General features: G+C 48.8%; 5 protein-coding genes across 6 annotated transcripts; 3 read left to right on the top strand and 2 right to left on the bottom strand.

Moving 5' to 3' along the window:
• The first annotated feature begins 772 nt into the window (after positions 1 to 772).
• Positions 773 to 1605, top strand: LOC128274463 (60S ribosomal protein L44). The gene is made up of 3 exons (XM_053012677.1): positions 773 to 829; positions 1067 to 1240; positions 1315 to 1605. Exons 1-3 carry the CDS (start codon positions 827 to 829, stop codon positions 1450 to 1452), a joined length of 315 nt encoding a protein of 104 aa, XP_052868637.1. The 5' UTR covers positions 773 to 826; the 3' UTR covers positions 1453 to 1605.
• A 50-nt stretch (positions 1606 to 1655) lies between these two features.
• LOC128274462 (follicle cell protein 3C-1) lies at positions 1656 to 2198 on the bottom strand. The gene has a single exon (XM_053012676.1). The coding sequence runs from the start codon at positions 2196 to 2198 to the stop codon at positions 1656 to 1658; it is 543 nt and encodes a 180-aa protein (XP_052868636.1).
• Positions 2199 to 2799: 601 nt separating this feature from the next.
• LOC128274461 (armadillo repeat-containing protein 7) lies at positions 2800 to 3574 on the bottom strand. Its single transcript, XM_053012675.1, has 2 exons — positions 3453 to 3574; positions 2800 to 3389 (listed from the first exon to the last, which is right to left on the bottom strand). The coding sequence occupies exons 1-2, from the start codon at positions 3559 to 3561 to the stop codon at positions 2938 to 2940; spliced, it is 561 nt and encodes a 186-aa protein (XP_052868635.1). The 5' UTR covers positions 3562 to 3574; the 3' UTR covers positions 2800 to 2937.
• A 500-nt stretch (positions 3575 to 4074) lies between these two features.
• Positions 4075 to 9173, top strand: LOC128270064 (GRIP and coiled-coil domain-containing protein 2). The gene is made up of 6 exons (XM_053007468.1): positions 4075 to 4101; positions 4167 to 4281; positions 4357 to 5489; positions 5553 to 8435; positions 8503 to 8611; positions 8680 to 9173. The coding sequence occupies exons 1-6, from the start codon at positions 4075 to 4077 to the stop codon at positions 8724 to 8726; spliced, it is 4314 nt and encodes a 1437-aa protein (XP_052863428.1). The 3' UTR covers positions 8727 to 9173.
• A 991-nt stretch (positions 9174 to 10164) lies between these two features.
• LOC128274783 (elongation factor 1-alpha 2) lies at positions 10165 to 18888 on the top strand. Of its 2 annotated transcripts, none has more exons than XM_053013089.1 (4): positions 10165 to 10184; positions 14989 to 15968; positions 16039 to 16244; positions 16766 to 18888. In XM_053013089.1, the coding sequence occupies exons 2-4, from the start codon at positions 15146 to 15148 to the stop codon at positions 17123 to 17125; spliced, it is 1389 nt and encodes a 462-aa protein (XP_052869049.1). In that variant the 5' UTR covers positions 10165 to 10184; positions 14989 to 15145; the 3' UTR covers positions 17126 to 18888. The 2 variants fall into 2 exon arrangements, with proteins under 2 accessions (XP_052869049.1, XP_052869048.1); XM_053013088.1 differs by lacking the exon at positions 10165 to 10184 and adding an exon at positions 10991 to 11087.
• The last annotated feature ends 245 nt before the right edge of the window (positions 18889 to 19133 follow it).

Raw genomic sequence — 19133 nt, 5'->3', positions numbered from 1 at the left:
CTGAGCGGGATGGGAAGAGCACCGGGCACCGAAACGCACGACTGTATGTGTGTGTGTGCTTATTTGTGCGGATCTTAAACAACCATTGCCAGGTGAAGGCAGCGGCCAGCGACAGGATCAACGGCGGTGGTTTATATACCAGCAGTTGACGGTTACCACCAACAGCGAACATTACGGTAATGAGTCGGCACCAAAGGTGGTCTTATGGTTATTTGATTCGAGCGAACGTCGAACTGTCGTTCGGCTGATTCGTCGTGCACCGCGATGTGTGATTCCAGAGGAGGCAGGTTGATGAAATAAAAATTTGACTCTGGTGGAATAATCAGTCACCCGATGTAGCTAAGACGGTACTCTACTTGAAAGCTTATTTCTGTTACGCGAAAAGGATGTTGTTGAAGAACTACGGATGTATGAAATAGAAACCTTAACGCAAATTCCGCTTTACAAGGTCGTAAAATTGATGTACAATGAACAGATTTTATATATAAAATTTTGAATGGTTACTTTAATATTACTAGTTGTTATTTGATTTAAAATATGAACTAAATTGATCGTAAAAATGAAAGCTATTGTTTTTTATCCATATGAAACTGCCCTTTCAAATGGAGTTCAAAATCTATCCGCTAACAGAGGGCGCTCACTCTACGGTTGAAAATTGTGCGTAGATTTTGTGCTAACTAGCTTGAATTAATACGTATGAGTATTGTTTTCTTGACGTTGCCCTTGCCGGAAATCACTTTGCTGTCACTTTTCGTACATTTGACGTTTACTGTTTGCTCTGTGCTTCCTCTTTTCGTTTGAGACTGAATCGACGAGAACATCCAAAATGGTACAAGTTGTTTATAATTAGCTAAAAATTAACGAATTTATGTTGAAATTATGTTGTGGTTCACGTTAAATGCACGCTATTGTGAAGGGGAAAGTGGTACACACAGTGTACTGCAAGTTTTACTCTGCATTTTCGTGCATTTTGCTTGGACTCGGTCATGACCGAGGTTATGGTGTGGCGGTGGTCACCCGTTCCGACTTTTGATGGTGATTTTGTTTCTGTGCTTCTGAATTGTAGGTCAACGTTCCGAAGCAGCGCCGCACATACTGCAAAAAGTGCAAGGTTCACCGCGTACACAAGGTGACGCAGTACAAGAAATCGAAGGAACGAAAGGCGTCCCAGGGTCGTCGTCGTTACGATCGTAAACAGCAAGGTTTCGGTGGTCAAACGAAGCCCATCTTCAGGAAGAAGGTAATCTTCGCTCACGTTGGAATACGAATTTGACCAGGAACCACCAATAAACGATGGCATCATTCTTTCCATAGGCCAAGACCACCAAGAAAATTGTGCTGCGTATGGAGTGCGTCGATTGCAAGTACCGCAAACAGACCCCGTTGAAGCGCTGCAAACATTTCGAGCTCGGCGGCGACAAGAAGCGCAAGGGACAGATGATTCAGTTCTAGGCTTTTGTTTTGATTGTTTCAAGAACGCTGGGAATCGACATTGTGAATAAAAGAACGTCAAACGCCGGATGTACTCGATGCCAACGTGGGCTACCATATAACGGAAGCAGTTGGCATGTGTTCGGTCTGCGTTTGCTCATGATGTGAAAAAAATATCGGTTAGCGTTGAGCGAGGATCTTTGTTTGTAGTACTATTTATTAATTCACTCCTCTTCGTAACTGGTTGATGTGGACGTGCTGTTACCGTTTTCCAGCAACGATTGCCGTATCAATTCTGCCATCAGATTGCAGCGCATCGGTTCGTCGTTCTGACAGCAGAACTCCTTACCCGCCGAAAGGTTGCTGTTAATCCACCGTGGGGAGCAATTCTGATAGAAGAGGTAGGCGCGCTCTCGATAGCAGTCGCGGTCGATGGTGGCACAAATAACGTTTTGCGAGTTGGGCAAATGTTTGACGATCGCGTCGAGACACCGATTGGAGCACTGCTTGTTGCCGGCCGGTGTGCAGGTGAAGTGCTGCATCAGCTCTAGCTGAATTCCTGGATTTCCCTTAGGCTGTTCCGTTCGATTGAAACGATTGAACTGGCCGGTAAGAAAAATGGCACATGTGCAGGGAACATTTGGGATAGTATTTCTCTGAGTGTCTGCCAAACGGAATCGGGAATACTTTGCTGCCGCAATGCATTGCAACAGGACGACGAAACCGAGAACACTTAGTAGGATGGAGCTACAATTTCGGTGATCCATGCTGAACGGTGTATGACTAATAACTGAAAGAAGGCTCCGGAGAAATGTAAAAGTGAACTGGAACTTCTTGCGTCTTTCGGAATGAGGGGAAAGTGCTTTCTAATGGATATTTTGAAAGGCGGCTGGCTTATTATCATGCCTAAGCATGTCAAAGAATCTTAGCGGATCGTCTCGGTTCTTCATACAATATTTATTATTTTCTTTCGCGTATTTTTATACATACTGTTTTTAAGCCTATTGCGCAACTAACTTGTAAACTCTCCGTGCTGCACAAAACCGTTTTTCGTCGCATCACTGTCCATTTTGTTTTATTTTCATTTCCGTACCGCAAACAACTTGGCGCTACCCTCGAAAACAATCTGATCACCCTGTTTGCTTTCATATGAAACAGTCACAATTTTCCGCAAGTCTTGTACTCGCACAGTGAACGCTACTTCCTGGTCCAGCTGGCAACGGGTTGGAAAACGAAAGTGTTGCGCCGTCACAACGTAACCGGGAAAATGTGTACCGATTATTCCGGCAATAACGGCATTCAGAAAAGCACCGTTCACAAAGGTGTCGGATTTTGCTGTAGCACCACTCGCCATTTGGTTCTTTGTCAAATGGATTGGATTGCTGTCTCCGGTTAGGGCGACGAATGTTTTTATGTCCTTCTCACGAAACGTCCTTGTGAGGTGGAAAACTGTCCCAAGCGTCGGTGCACCGGCAGTTCTAGCAGCACAGATCCAACGCATGGTCATTATTCGTTGCATTGCTTCGATTTAATGTCTTCCAGGACCACCGTGGCAAGATTGGCTATTCGAGGGTTTTTGTCTTGTCTCAACTGTTCCAGTAGCGGCAATAAACTGTTATCTTTGCGTAACACCTGCGCACGGTCGTCGTTTATCAAAAATGCAAAACAAGTCAGCACATTGCAAACGATCTCGCAATTTGTGTCATGCTTTTTCAATAGTTCCGCGAGTCGATGCAAGCCGTTACTGCGAACGATGTATTCCGCCGTGTCCGGATCGAGTGAAATGTTGGTTAAGCCAACGATTGCATGCAGAACGAGAAGTCTGTCCAATACTCCCTGAGTGGATTGTTGAATAATTTCGTAAAAAAGCTCATGCGCCTTAGCCTCCAGCAGGAAGGGCCAATTGATAGGGTCGTAGGCGAAGTTAGCCAGATTGGCGGTCACTTGCTGCTGCGCTTCTAAAATTGGTAGAAACGGAGGAAATATGATGTGGAAATTGAGAGCTACACCATGAATCTTACCAACGTTTGATGTTTCGTAATATTCATCTACGAGCAGCCGCAAGTAGGTCCTTCGGTTGATACCCCCTTCCGGAGTGCGACGTTTGAGACGTTCGTGTGTACTGAACATTCTTTTAGCTCGTAGGCAACAAAATCTTGAACATAACTTTTGGCGTGGAAAATCGATAGTCTACTGGCTTTTCTTTGGCTTTCCTTTTGCTTGTTTACAAACAACAGGTATCAGCTGAATAAGATATTTAACTGCATTCATAATCCATTGAGTTTAGGTTAAATTATCTTCTATGTAACTTTCGCAGCTAAAATAAAATGCTTGTGTTTTTCTTGCCTAAAAAGATTACCGGTTTAGAAACAATCCGATGGGATCTCGTCATCCACGCGATTTTAACAGGTTTGCTATTGAATTGTCGGTGTTCAGGCCAATTGACAATCAGCTGTTTGACACGTCATTGTATCAATAATAAAGTTCGCAATTTTTTCATAGTTGATCTGTTTTACTCGTTTCGAAAACACGGTTTTCTTATTAAATTTAATTTGCAGTTTTCCGCTATGCTTACAATTGACTGATTTCCTTGTGGTGTAGAAGTTGTTCCTCCACTCAGTTGCATCCGTTGCGCCCGAAACCATGAGCTCTAGTCAGGCGTCGGATCAGGTAAGAACATTAGGGTGTCTCATCGGTAATTGCTGATGTCATACGGTTATGACCTGATTCTGCAGGATCCGACGACAACTCGGAAGCCTGGACCGTTCGATAATCTAAGTAGAGACGATTTGGTGAAGAAATGCAAAGGTTTACTTGGTATAGCTCAAAAGGCAAAACAAGCAAAAGATGGTAAGTCGTTTTGGACCAAGGCCAAAAAGTGAAACGTTGAATGTACTCAGCTCCATTTCTTATTCCAACGCACAGAGTGCCAAGAAGAAAATCGTCATCTAAAAGAGCAATTGGATCACTATGAAACGCAAAAGAATGCTGATAAGGAGTGCATTAAGGCGATGCAGGAAGTGGCGGATTCGTATATGGATCAAAAGCTGAAAGCAACGATGCGAGTTGATGAACTCGAGAAGCAGCTCCAAAAGACAGTTACGCAGTTGTCCGACGAAAAGTCATTACATGAAAAACTGCACGAACAGCTTCTGGAAGAGGTGAACGAACTACATAACACTATAGCTGAATCCGAACGCAATGCAGCAGAGAATGCCGGTTTGGCAGAGCGTTTGCGAGAACTGGAGGAAGAAAATGCCAAGCTAGAAAAAGAACGGATAACACTGGAGCAAGAACTAATCCGGGTGAAAGGCAGTCAAGTGGTTTTGAGCGAACAGAATGGGAAAGAGGAAAAACTGATCCGCAAGCTGAAGCTGTACAAAGCGAAGGTCCTAGAGATCAACGCAAAACTACTTCTCCTGAAGTCAGATCGAAAAATACTGCTAAAAACAGTCAAAGATTATGCGGAACAGGTTCCGAAGTGGCAAAAGGAGCTTGCCAATGCATCGAACGTATTGTTTGCGAAAATACATGCGCTCGAGCTTGAAAAGAGTGACCTTAGTGAAAAGATCACGCTTCAAGAATCGCTGGTGGATGGTTTACGTTGTGAAAACGAAGAACTGCAGCGCAAACTAGCAGCCGTAACACATCAAGGCATCGGTGATGAGGACAAGGACTTAACGGACAGCAATAGCGGTACGGCAGACAACGAAACTATGATTGAAAGCCTGCGTTTAGAGGTGGAGAATTTGAAGTTGAATAATCTTGCCTTGACAACCGAGTCTCAGGGCCGCCTACTTGAGACTGAAAAGCTTCAGCAAGATGTACAGGAAAAGGAAAATCTTTCCAAAGATTTGGAAACATCGAAAGCGCTGGTCGCCGATTTGGAAACAAAACTCACGTCTCAGTCGTCGTTGCTTTCGGATAGTCACAAGATGCAAGCACAACTCTCCGAACGGCTAGAGGAAACTTTGGAAAGGATACAACAAGTACAGAACGAAAAAAAGTGTCTTGAAGCTCAACTGACAAGCACGCAGGAAGAGCTTGAAAGAAAAAGAGTAAATCTGGAATCCGTCCAAAAACTCCATGCAATGTGTCAGTCTGACATTCAAAATGCTAAGCAAGAACTAGAAAATAGTGAAAAGGAAAAGATTCGTCTCTCTGATTTGCTAAAATCTACTTCCGTTTCGGGCCATGAAAAGGCGGAAAACTTAGTAGCATGCCTGAAGGAATTGGAAGCAAAGCTTGTAATGGTGGAAGAGAAAAATCAGGAGTACCGAACAAAAATACTTGCATTAGAGTCGACCATCCAGAGTCAAGCGTCACGATCCGATGAACAGCTTACTGCCCATGAGAAAGTGACTAAACAATTAGAAGAAAATCAACAGCTAGTGCAACAGCTGATCGTTGAAAACCAAAACCTCGAATGCCAACTTGGCCAGTTGGCTGAGAAGTTGAAAAGTAGTTTGGAAACTTCAAAGAAAGCTGTCGCCCGCAACGAAGAACTAGAAAAAGAACTTTCCTTAAGTATCCAACACGTGACCGAAGGCAATGCAGAAAAAGAACATCTTCAGCAAGAATTGAAGGTAACCAAAGACCTTGAGGTGGAAATGGCCGAAAAATATGCGCTTTTAAAAGGCGAAAACAGCGAACTTTTGTTGGAGTTGAAGGAAATCAATGAGATTATGAAAGAACGAGGAGAAGTTATCAACCTTCAGTTATCGAAAATATCGGAGCTCCAGGAAAAACTTTCCAACGTCGAAGCGGCGGATGTGGCTCCAATGAAGCAACAAATTGATCAGCTTCAGCAAACCATCAACGAGAAGGACGCGGAGCTAGAGCGTCAGCGCGATGAGTTGACAGCAGTAAAGGAACGTTCCAATATTAGCTTCGACACACAGAGCGATGTAATGTCCACGTCGACCATCTCGCGCGTGGAAGACGTCGCTCGTATGCGCGAGCTGGACGAAGGCTTTGAAGAGAAGTACATCAAACTCCGGTCGCTCGCCGTAAAACTAAAACGAAAGGTTGCCGAGCAGACGGCGTTGCTGCAAAAATACGAAAAAGAATCGTTGAGCAGTGCAGATCCTTCGTCGTTAGCCACTGTCAGTAAAAATGTGCAGACACTGCAGGCCGAAAACGATCGGTTGCAAGATCAACTAGAAAGTGTCCGGCAAGAGTTGGAAAGCAAGCGTGCGGAACTGGAGAGTAAATCGATCGAACTTACCACTTCGCAACAAGTTCAGAAGGACATCGTGGGTACCAAAAAAGATCGTGGATCACTCGAAACGGCCGTACGCGAGTATCAAGTGCAAATACAAAGCCTGAAGCGTGAAAAAGAAGCGTTTCAGTTGGCAAAGCGAGAAATCGATGCTGAAAATCAACGCCTGAAGGGTAGCTTAAAATCAAAAGAAAAGGAGCTTGCCGATGAACAAGAACAGCAGAAAGAGTTACGTTCGGAATTGGACCGCACAAAGCTGGCAGTGAAAAAGGCGAACGTACTGAGCCTCGAAATGGAAGCTTACGAGCGATCGCTAACCGAGCTGAACAATAAGCTGGAGACTAAAAAGACGTTGGTAAAGGAACTTGAAGCTAAAATCGACCTGCAAGAGACAGCGATGAAGAGCCTTAAACAGCAGATTACGCTCCTCGAGGAAAGCCTCGAGTCACAGCAACAACATTCACGTGAACTCAAACAGGAAGTGGATGTACAGCAGGGCAAGCTACGGCAAAGTGAGCACCAACGAATGGAACTGACCAGCCAGTTGGAGGAACTTCGCGAAGAACACGATCGTGCCAAACAGCTGCTAGAAAGTAATCGCTTGGAGCTCGAACAGGTGGCATCTGAAAAGGAGAAAGTCTTTGGAACGTTGGAGTTGGAGAAAACTACCCTTCAGAAGCAGAGTCTCACGCTGGAAAGTGAGCTGAATATACTGCGTAAGGCGCTAGCAGAGCGACAGCAAGAAGTAGACGATGTGCGGACCGAGTTTGCAAGCTACAAGGTTCGGGCCCAATCGGTGCTGCGTCATAACCAGAATAAAGATAGTAGCAGAGAGAAAGAGCTGGAAGAGGAACTAAGTCAGTTGCAGAAATCGTTGGAACTGGTTGAGGGCAAGCACCTGCATTTGGTGAAGCAAGTCAACGACCTCTCGAAGTCTAACGAGGGGTTAAAGAGCGAAAAGGAGCGAACACAGAACCGCTGCAAGGAGCTGCTCAGTTTGCTGGAAGAAAGTCGCTTGCAAAGTGAATCATTGCTGGAGGAAACACGCAAAACGAGCCTGGAGCATCAGGAAGCATTGAAAACACAACGCGTACAGAGCGAAACATTGATCCAATGCTATAAGACACAGCTGGAGGAGCAACAGGAACGCCACTGCCAGGAATTAGAGCAATTGCAGACGAAGATACGCCAGCGATCAGAGGTGGATGGAGCAAACGGAGTGCGCCACGTGCTCAACAATAACTTGCCATCGCACGGTTCACTACACCCGGCGCCGATTGGTGCATTCGTGGGACGTACAGCTGCATTTACGGATGAGCAGCGAATAAATCTTCTTCTGATGGAGCGCGAAGAAGGCGAAGGTTCCGAAAGCACCAATCTAAGTACCGTTGGAGGGGCCCCACAGCGTCGAAAACTGTCCTCGACTTCCATCTCCCGAGGACGTAACCGAGAGGTTATACCTCTGGACGAATTGTTGAACACTTCCTTTGACGATTCCGCTTCCGTTGGGATAATCGATGGTGAGGGCGACCATCAAAATCAGTTTTTTGACGGCAGGGAACCGTCACCGACTGTCGAACTGCAGCAAACCAAGGAGCAACTTAGTAAGCAGGAAAGCCGCGTTCGCCATCTAACCGCGGTTTTGGCCGAGGCAGAGCAAGATCTTGCAAAGCTAACGCAGCTGAACGAATTACTTAAAGAGGAGGTACGCCGGCAACAGCGGTCCATCGAGCGGGAGGCGCATGTGCACAACTCGGAGTATTTGAAAAATGTGATATTTAAGGTAAACTTAACGGTTTTGCGCCCTTCCATGACATTACTCTTATTACGGTTTATCTACCCAACAACAGTTTATTACTCTAAACAACGGTGACGAGCGGTCAAGATTGGTGCCAGTGCTAAACACGATACTTAAGTTGAGTCCCGACGAGACGCAAAAGTTACAGAACGTAGCGAGAGGTAAGCGACTGGTTTCTCTACCGCGACCGGGTCTTCTTCAGTTAACAAAATTTGTTTTCATTTTGCAGGTTCCGATCCAAGTTCTCGTGGATGGACCGGGTTGTTGTGGAATTAATGGTATCATTTGTAGATTATAGATTAAGTTTTTTTTCCCTACTGAATTCCACGCTTTATTAATGCGGGTTTCTTCAGGCGATAGTTATACGAACGAATGATTAGAAGTTATAGTTTTAGTATCACGCGTTCTTTTGCGAGAAGTATACGGTTATCGGATGTGATTCTCCGATAAATTAGCTTCAGACGGAAAAGTGAGTGCAATTCCAAGCTTTTATTCAAACCATGCAAATTTCTATTAACTTTATACAAACGTGAATTGTCATTAAGTAGAAAAGGGTGGTTTGTTAAATATTATCACATTAAATGGGGCATTTAGAATACAATTTCATACAACGAGAGAAATGTGCGCAGCATGGTGTTAGATAGACAAAAACTGTGGCGTTTGTAGACGTCGAAGGGACTCCTATTGAATGCTACGCTGGAAGGCATACATTTTGAAGCAATAAATAAAGCATATATTTTAAACTGTTGTTTTAGCCCTAAAAACTAGGCTTTCTAAACTTAAAACGAAAGAGGTGGCGTAAGCATGACGCCAGCGAGCTATTGATCTTGATTCCTATTCATTCATCTTGGTTTCTTACGTTAAGGTGTTCAAAAAACCCGGTTCATCCATTTCCTTTCCGCACGTTGCCGGTCAAACAAGGCATGACAAGTACCGATCAAGTGCGCAGCTCACCGGACGGGAAAAACATGCGCGAATTGACGGTGCTTCTTCGTTTTCTCTGTCGCATCTGGTGCCGGTGTGTTACGCAGCGCCATGTGTTACACTTATAGCATCTGTCCTTCATCCGTTCTTCTTGCAGCAGTCCCGCGTTATAGCGCTTTTTTTTTGCTCACGATGTGACCGGTTCGCTCGAATATGCATGTGAACTGGTGTTGCTTCACGCACACCCATTCAGGCCAAACACGGCGATTCACGATGCCACGGAACGCTAGAGACTTGGCATTTGTGGCCACTCTGGTACCGTTCGTCGTTATTACTTATTTATTTATTTTCTTGTTTAGCATCGGTGATTCGGCCACGAGCATATCACAGCAGAATAATCGATAACCGAACGCAGCGAAAGTTTTATCGATTGCCAGCAAGTGGAACGCATCCGGGGCAGCAAACCGGGCGGGCGGGGGTCTTTCGATATGCGCGTGCCAGAATGAACGGTCGAAGCAAACGATGAGCCGGCCGGCAGCACCGGCTGCTACGAGGGCTTATCGCTCACCTTCCGATTCGAATGCCGACACCCTTCACGCAGGATATGGATTCAGCAGATCCGTCACGACAACCGGTGTGGCGCAATTGGTGAAGGGTTGAGGACCGGACCAGTGAGGGGTTGAAGACCGGAATGAACTTTCTTGGGCTGGTGTAGCGGAGCGGTGTGTTCATTCACCGACAGACGCGATTCGCGGCCGCGCATGTGCTGGTGGACATGAAAAATCGGCCTTTCACTCCTTTGTGCTCGTGGTAAGTGGAACGTTTTTCCGTGCGCTCCCGTGAAACTTTGTGAAAAATTCTGGAAAACCACCAGCACAACCGTGACCGAGTCGGCCAGTTTCCTGCTTGGAACGCAGTAAGCCTTGCAAAGCAGTGGCCGTGCAAACGCTGTGTCGTAAACCGTGACTAAATTGGTGAATCGTTGGGTGTTGCGAGAAATTTTGCAATATGCCGGTGCACGGTGCCGTACGCCACGGTGGTCCACATGTTGGTGGCCGCCTCGGGCCACCCCTTGCGTGTGGCAGTGAATGTTGGGGTTTTCCAAAAATTTTCACAAACAGTCTCACTGGAGCGGTTAGATAATAAGCTAGAGAGTAAGCATTCGCATTTGGCGTACAATTTGTCGTGCCGGGCCATTAAAGCCGGGACACGGCTAGCAGGCCGGCCGGAGCAACATGCGGTGGCGGAAAGGATTCGTGTTCGAGTGGGAAAACCGGTGGCCTGGTGTCATCACGGGGCGTACATTTTGCATTGCCTCTCGAACCAGCCCAGGAGAAGCGTTGGCCACTCCACATCGCGGGTTTGATGGAGAAAATTTGTCCACCCGATCCCGTACGCACTGGATTCGCACGGCGTGGAAAAAGGATAACGAAACGGTGATGAAAAGAGCACACTACAGCGGTATGCAGCTGCTGCGCCTGTGGTGCGAGCAGGAGGCAATCGGCCGAGGAAGCGAAACAGAACTAGAGTCCTGGCGCAGAGAGTGTTGCAACTTTGGTACGCCACGGCTGGAGCCCAGCAGTTCATTCCAAGGAGTTCCGCTAGCGAAAGCAAACGTGTGCGTCCGTGCACCGTTTCGTCCTTTTTGTGCATTGTACGTGCGTGCGTGTGTGTTTGTGTGTGTCCGTTCCATCTCGATTGTGATCGAAGATCGTAAGTAAATCCACTTTTTCCGTCCGGAATGGATGGAACGTAGTTGAAACATCGCCTTCGGTCGGAGGGGCGCATTTTAATTCCGCCTCACGATTGCCGGCTGACTAATCGCTTGCCAGCGGCAGCGAATTGTAAGGTTAGGTTTGAGCCGAAACGGAGAAAATGTGCTTTTCTATATTTATCACCTTGCCACGGTTGTCGCGCCCAGGGTGGAGACAATGTCACTTTCGGTACACGAATAGCAGCGCACCGTTGAGAAGCGAGTGAGGTTCGCGGCGGTGGCGAGATGGATTTGGGAAGCTGACAGAGAGCGCAGAGACGGGCGCATGAAAGACAGGGTTGTGCCACAGTCGCACGTCAAAGTGCGAACTGCGAATCCAAGATGTCTACCGTCAGGCGGCACCATCGTCAACGTGGTTGAAATGAGTGGCCCGGTTCGGTTGGAGGAAGAGGACCAGTAGCCTTAGCGCCATGGCGACTTGGATGGCCCATTTTCGCTTTCGAAAATTCGGTTCTTTTGGATTTTTCAATCCCTTTTCCGTGGTCCGGTGCGACGACGGTGGCAGCCCAGAGCGGGAAGGGTTGGAAAACATGGCCGACTAGGGTCGTGGTGGCTCGACATCCACGCAGCGGCCGTTCGGAGTGTGTGGTCGTGAAATCAATAACCGGGCGGTGAAACCGTCGTCACACACCGACGGAAAGAGACGAACGAAAGTTGCACTCATCGTAGGAGTCCTTGCGATGTGGCTAACTACCAGCGAAATGGGTTTAACTGTGGACCGTAAGCAACTGATGGAATGAGAAAAAACATTTTTTGTTAATAAAAGTACAGTTCAAGTTGGCCATAAGAGTTCGCCTGCGTTATACAAAGTCAAGGTGCCAGAGATGCTCCAATCGATTCCCATCGATTCCCAAGGCGTTCGTATATTATCGAAGCCTACATTGATTGCACAAAACATGATCGACTCGGTTTGTTTCGTCGAGCCGGTGGCAGATACCGTTCAATCTAGTCTGGAAGAGAGGCAGGGCATTCGTGGAGAAACTAACACAGATGCTGCTCGATGGTGCGCATGAGCGTTGGCTTCCGTCTCCAGAGCGCCCCACCAACGCTGTTCTCAACCGCCACGAATGTGCTTTGCGTTGGCTGGGGTCAGGGCGGTGTGCCGGGGATGCCATGGAGTTTCACCGTTCGCTCCTAGGCACGGAAAGCTCAAGGCTTACCGAGAGCCAGCGATGGAAGATTGGCTGGCTAACAGCTCACCTACCAGCGAGCAACATTTTCTAATTTATTATCAAACAATGCCATGTTCTCCACCTAGACATCCAGCACCAGGCGTCTCCATCGGAACGCGTGTGGGAACTGTGGCTCGCTGTCGGCATGCTGCCCAAGCACATTATCGATTTATGTGTTGCCTTGGCAAAGCGAATGCGATGGCGTGTGGAGTATCTTGTTGTGCTGCGATACATCCAAGTGGGCGTGAATATACAGCCGGAAATGTACATTATTACCATCTATACCGTTTGAAATGAACAGCATCAATAAACGAGTCTACCACTTGCTTGGCCTTGTGCTTATATTGTCCTAGCTGGTAACTTTTATCTTATCTGCGCGAAGACCGATAAGAATGCGATTTTGAGGAGACAAGATGGGTCCTTGTGGCCCGTTGTGTAGTTCATCCGTCTGCACTGCACCGATATATCGAGTTCCAACCGAAAGACGTCATTGTCAGCGTCAAGTTTAAGGCTCGATTGGCTTTAATAATAATAAAATGTAATAAATAAATAAGTTTGTTTCTTGCGGAAGTTGGTAAGATTAAGAATGTTCCTTACGTGGTATCATTTCGCAATGGACGTGCCTACACCGAAGGTGACAGCCCTGAGCACTGCGCCACCGTTTCGGTTACGAAACAGCACGTGGCCTAGCAGAAAGCACTACAAATCTTACACATTTCCGCAAGGAGTGAAATCAATAGTTGATAAAGAAACAACAGATGCGAAAAACATGCTTTTAGTGAATCGTCGCATTTTTGATGTACTTTAATTTCGACCGCTTCCGACTAGAACCAACACAGTACCGTTCCTAAGAACCGCTGTCCATAAACAACGCCCGAAACTGAACTTGAAACCATAAGCTAAGCAAAATAATCATAAATAATTGCCGTTTACTTCACTGTGTCAATGTATCACGGTTCCGGTTTTATGGCTCACCACGGTCAATAGTAAACAATTTTGTTTTCGAGGGTACTTCCCCGCGGTAAACACAGTAAAACTGAAAGGCAAAACAAGCTCCATTGGTCATAGTCCTTTCGAGCCAGTCCATACCGGTTCCGGCATTTTTGACTTCGGATGACGTCTGACCACTTTCTTCCTTACAGTGGCGGTACTTAAGAAGCTTCCATTCTGGTGCGCGATAAGAAGCACCATACCCGTCGTCCAGTCCAAGGTTGGATCACAAAAAAAAATCTGCAATAGCGATAACGATACGCGGCGCTGGTGGTGGTCGAGTCGAAACCACGCGAGGCCAGAACGCCATTTTCGCTGGCTTATGTAAAGGGAGTTTCGGTCAGACATTGCCGAGTGGGGACGATGATTCCTCCATTAATGAATTCGTCATCGCGCATGCTTTTACCGTCTCGCAGCATCGCGTGCCACACTGCCACGGATTTTCGGCCACTGCTTAGCTGCTTCCGTTCTGATGCTGGGATGCTGCAGTGCCTTTGGTTAGAATGGCTTCTTTTAACATGAACCACGGATTTTTCTTTAAGCCAAAAAGAAAAATTTATGAAAGATATATAAATGTCTTCGAACGAAATTTAGGATGAATTTTTAAGATTTATCAACATTTAGAGATTAAACAAAGATTGGTCATTAAAAACATGCTCGTTTCCTGCCGTACTGTGGCCGTTGTTGTTGTCGAAAGTTACTGGCCAGCAACAGTCAGCCAACGGACGCCAACGGACGGTTCCCGATAACGTGCACAAAGTTGATAGCCTGTGTGCACTGTGTGCGCTACATTTAGCGCACACTTTTCAGCGCACACTTGTTGTTTGCGCGCACATCACAATCTTTCACTCGTCAGCAACGTGCACAAATAACCTTGAGTGTTTAGGCTGTGTCGAGCATTTTTTTGTCCAGTTTTTCATTTCCTTAAAATGTATGTACTGTTGTTTTGCTTGAAACCAATCGTTGAGCATTTTTTTACAAACAGCATTTCTCAGTACACGCCAGTACCGTGGTAGGTCGCGGATGAGCCGGAGAAATGCGAAAAGGATTTGGTGGTGCTGCAACCCCCGGGTTGCGTGTTTTGCTCACTCTCACGCGTTGTCTTCAAGGCCGCGCGAGAGCAAAAGGTTGCGTGGCGCGCGCGGACACTGGACCCTGCTGCGGAGCGGACACTGGTCCATACCTCTGAGACCATTCTTCGCGCGATCGCGATCAGTTTAAAGCCGAGCGGCCGGACGATCAGTTCGTCAGTACGAAATCTGCATTTTTCACGAACGAGCGTGTGCGGAAGAAAGTACATGCAGGTTGTTAGTGAAACAGGAACGAGTGACCTAACCAAGCACGAATATTGGCGTTGACCGTAGCCATTCTGGTGCTGCATCTTCGTGTGTTGATACTGCGGCTAATGTTTGCGAAGATCCGACTGAAACGATGAAGATATTTCACATCATCCTAATGTCGTACGTCTGCTGGATACTGATGGTTCAGTCTAAGCAGATAACGGCCCGCTTTAAGCACATCAAATGCGAAGAAGAGGAAAAGGTACACGGCGCGGCGAAACGCGAAGCGGGACTTCCGGGAACTATGAGATCTACATGATGTTTTTGATCAATTTTCGACCCGTATAAACAACCAATTATAATGCGCCCTTGTTTCGGATTGCCCGACCTTTTGACAGATTTTCGGCAAATCGTACGAGTGACCCACAGCAACCGCTCGTCGTCAGAGGTAAAGCCACGGCAACGGTGATCCACGAGACGGAAGTGACGGAAGGCGGAGCGATCGGGGTTTGAGTTCGAGCAGACAGCAGCAGAGGCAGCAGCAAATCGTCCAGGATGGGTAAGGAGAAGACGCATATTAACATCGTCGTCATCGGGCACGTCGATTCGGGCAAGTCGACCACGACCGGGCACCTGATCTACAAGTGCGGTGGCATCGACAAGCGCACGATCGAGAAGTTCGAGAAGGAGGCCCAGGAGATGGGCAAGGGCTCGTTCAAGTACGCCTGGGTGCTGGACAAGCTGAAGGCAGAGCGCGAGCGCGGCATCACGATCGACATCGCGCTGTGGAAGTTCGAAACGTCCAAGTACTACGTGACGATCATCGACGCGCCCGGTCACCGGGATTTCATCAAGAACATGATCACCGGCACGTCGCAGGCCGATTGTGCGGTTCTGATCGTGGCCGCCGGTACCGGCGAGTTCGAGGCCGGCATCTCCAAGAACGGCCAGACGCGCGAGCACGCCCTGCTGGCGTTCACGCTCGGCGTCAAGCAGCTGATCGTCGGCGTGAACAAGATGGACTCGACCGACCCGCCGTACCACGAGGCCCGCTACGAGGAAATCAAGAAGGAGGTGTCGTCGTACATCAAGAAGATCGGCTACAACCCGGCCTCGGTGGCGTTCGTGCCGATCTCGGGCTGGCACGGTGACAACATGCTCGAACCGTCCGAAAAGATGCCCTGGTTCAAAGGATGGGCCGTCGAGCGGAAGGAGGGCAAGGCCGAGGGCAAGACGCTCATCGAAGCGCTGGACAACATTCTGCCGCCTTCGCGCCCAACCGACAAGCCGCTGCGCCTGCCGCTGCAGGACGTCTACAAGATCGGCGGTATCGGCACGGTACCGGTCGGTCGTGTGGAAACCGGTGTCCTGAAGCCAGGTAAGGCAGATCTCGGTTCCTGTGTCTGCGAGTGCGAGTACTAACACCCAAAAAATAAAAACTCCCACAGGAATGGTGGTCGTTTTCGCCCCCGTCAACATCACCACCGAGGTCAAGTCCGTGGAGATGCACCACGAGGCACTGTCGGAAGCCATGCCCGGAGACAACGTGGGCTTCAACGTCAAGAACGTGTCGGTGAAGGAGCTGCGCCGCGGCTACGTGGCCGGCGACTCCAAGGCGAGCCCCCCGAAGGGTGCCGCCGACTTCACCGCCCAGGTAAGGCCGAGTCCCCCGGCGTCATTTGCGCTTGTGTCGACGTTAGAGTCTAATTTTGGATAGCCGAGCGTACTCTGCCATAAGTGCGGCACACAATGCGGTTTGTTGTGACGACGTGCGTCGCCTGCTGACGTAACGCGAATCGAAGGGGTCACCAGCTTTCTCTGACAGACCCCGGTTCATGTTTCTGCGAAACGTGTCCGGTTAGCGATTGACGGAGCACTGCTCTGAAGGATTCTTTGATAGCGTCACCGACGTTCTAATCAGCCTAATTGCAAACGATTTTTGGAGTTTCAGAGGGGGGTCCAGCTGATTCGCTGTGTTATCAGTGGCCTGCGCTAGCTCGGAGCCACCACGTGGTGGTGGCTAATCTCTTGGCGTTCAGCCGCGTTTTTTTTTTGTGGGCAATCGCCTAACTTGCGAGCGCATGGCGACGCCAAACAGGAAATAGATCGTACCACGGGATTACGTGATTTTGGTCCGCCACGCGATTCACCACGATTCTGTCTCCCCATTCCCAGGTTATCGTGTTGAACCACCCGGGACAGATTGCGAACGGCTACACGCCGGTGCTTGATTGCCACACCGCTCACATCGCGTGCAAGTTTGCCGAAATCAAGGAGAAGTGCGACCGCCGCTCGGGCAAGGTGACGGAGGAGAACCCGAAGTCGATCAAGTCCGGCGACGCTGCCATCGTCAACCTGGTGCCAAGCAAGCCGCTGTGCGTCGAGAGCTTCCAGGAGTTCCCGCCGCTCGGCCGGTTCGCCGTGCGCGACATGCGCCAAACGGTGGCGGTCGGTGTCATCAAGTCGGTCAACTTTAAGGAGGCATCCGGCGGTAAAGTAACGAAGGCCGCCGAGAAGGCCCAGAAGAAGAAATAACTAGAGACGCAGCAACACCCGTCACTAGTCGTAGAGGAGGCAGTTGAAGAAGAGGAGAAAGAAGCAGTAGTAGTAGAAGGAGAAGGAGAGGCAAGAGAAGCAGTACTACCAACAGCAGCACCGGAACACGATCCAACCCAATGCTCTACATTACTGAAACACAATGACGATGACGATGCTGGTGGTGATGATGATGATGATGAAGATACCGTGGCAATGATGGGGTACGCCGCCGCAAACGGACTGCTCCCCGCTGAAAGGGGTCCCCGCTCGGCCGGAAGTGCCGCGGCCGTTGTGGTGCAGCCCGGAACAAATCATTCATTATCCTTATTATTATTATTATTACATAATAATCTAAGAATTAATATTAACGAGAAACTACCACTTAACAATGCTACTACTGATAACACATATAATTGTAATAATTTAAAACAACAACACTCATCGTCAACATTTCGACGTAGCACCGACGGTGGCCGTGGCGTCGCTCTGATGCTGCGCGGAGGCGAAGCCCACCGTCTCGCCGGGATGGCGGCAGTGGCAGAGGCAGTGGCGGCGACGATCGCTTGCCCGACCACCGGCTACATTTCTTCCCCGCAACAACCATCGCCCTCGCTGGCGCTCTCTTCATCGGTGACTAACTTATTTTACCATCACCATCGCAAAGCATTTCGAAGGAAAGCACATGGCGCCGCCGCCACCGCCGCCGGCGACTGCAGCCCGTACCCTCCGGCCGGTGAATCCCTGGCACCGGGGGAAATCGCACTGAGTGCCATTGCCGACGCCGTCATCTTCTGCATCGGTCTCATCATCGTTGTTGCACCGAACATCGGGTGCCAAGTAGCTGCCACCGCCAAAGTAGAGCGAAGCCCGCTTCTTCTGACCTGTGCGCCGCCACCGCCGCCGGCAGGATGCTGATGGGCCACAGTACTGCACTACCACCAAAGGCGGCCCGCGGATGTTCGTTCGCCATAACAACACATGCTGCTCAAGCCACACAGATCGTCCCGGTTCGAGAATACTCATGGCAGGCGCGCACGGATGAACGCACAGCCTCCCACGGGACGACGGAGGCGACAGCGCGCAGGGCAGGGCCATTTGTTTCAATCACTTCGTTAGTAAACGTTCCGCGCTCGGGCAATGACAAGCCCCCCAAAAAGACTCATCGAATAACACACAGGATACCAGGATACGCAGGATTGAGCATGAATCGCTGAACAAGAAAATGAAAAAAGACCATTTATTATGATCCTTACGGTTGTGTTTTAATTTCCGCGCAAACCCTGCCGCTCGGTTGGTTCCCTATCGAAGCCACTCTTTGGTTTGGATGGGTTTTCTTTTCTTTTGCTTCTTTTGGCTGTGTTGGCGCGTTGGTTACCTTCAATTGAGTTCGCTTTTTCCGCGTTAACCGGCAAACCGTTTTTCGGCGATCCAACATCACTTCGTCCGCCGGTGCCGACACGTTTCTGCAGAGCCGCTCCCGCCCGTCGTGGTGAGCTATGCGCTGAACATCAGTGGGCAGCATACTGGGGGGATCTTCATGGAGGGGGCACGCAAAGGCATCGATCGCGGCGGCAACCACACATCCAACAACAGCCCGGGTGGCCACGGGCAGATTGGTAGAGCCGAGTTGGGATGCAAACCAATTGGAAAACAAAACCTGAAGTTAGTCTGTGTGTGTGTGTGAAACTAAGTGTAACCAACCTGCAACGCCCGGGACACGGGACATACAACTATCAATAAATTTCAAGAAGAAGGCTTGAACGAAACCGGATTGCCTTTTATTGCGCGCGCCCCGCCAAAATGAGCAGCTGAGAAATTGTTTCTTCTGTTTACCGATTGTTTTACGCACAACGAACGCCTGAGGGTGGCCATTGGTACCCCCACATGCGCTACGTCCGCTCAGCTGATGCCTCGAATGAACTCCGCGGAACGGTCAGGTTCTCTGTGTTGGTGCCGCGGCGCCTGACTGTGCGGCGGTCGGGTGCTGGAGTTCATTTGCACCGCT

Source organism: Anopheles cruzii, chromosome 3 (genome assembly GCF_943734635.1).
Source record: "Anopheles cruzii chromosome 3, idAnoCruzAS_RS32_06, whole genome shotgun sequence".
NCBI classification, from domain to species: Eukaryota; Metazoa; Arthropoda; class Insecta; order Diptera; family Culicidae; genus Anopheles; species Anopheles cruzii.
This window is presented reverse-complemented; position numbering and strand designations above follow the sequence as displayed.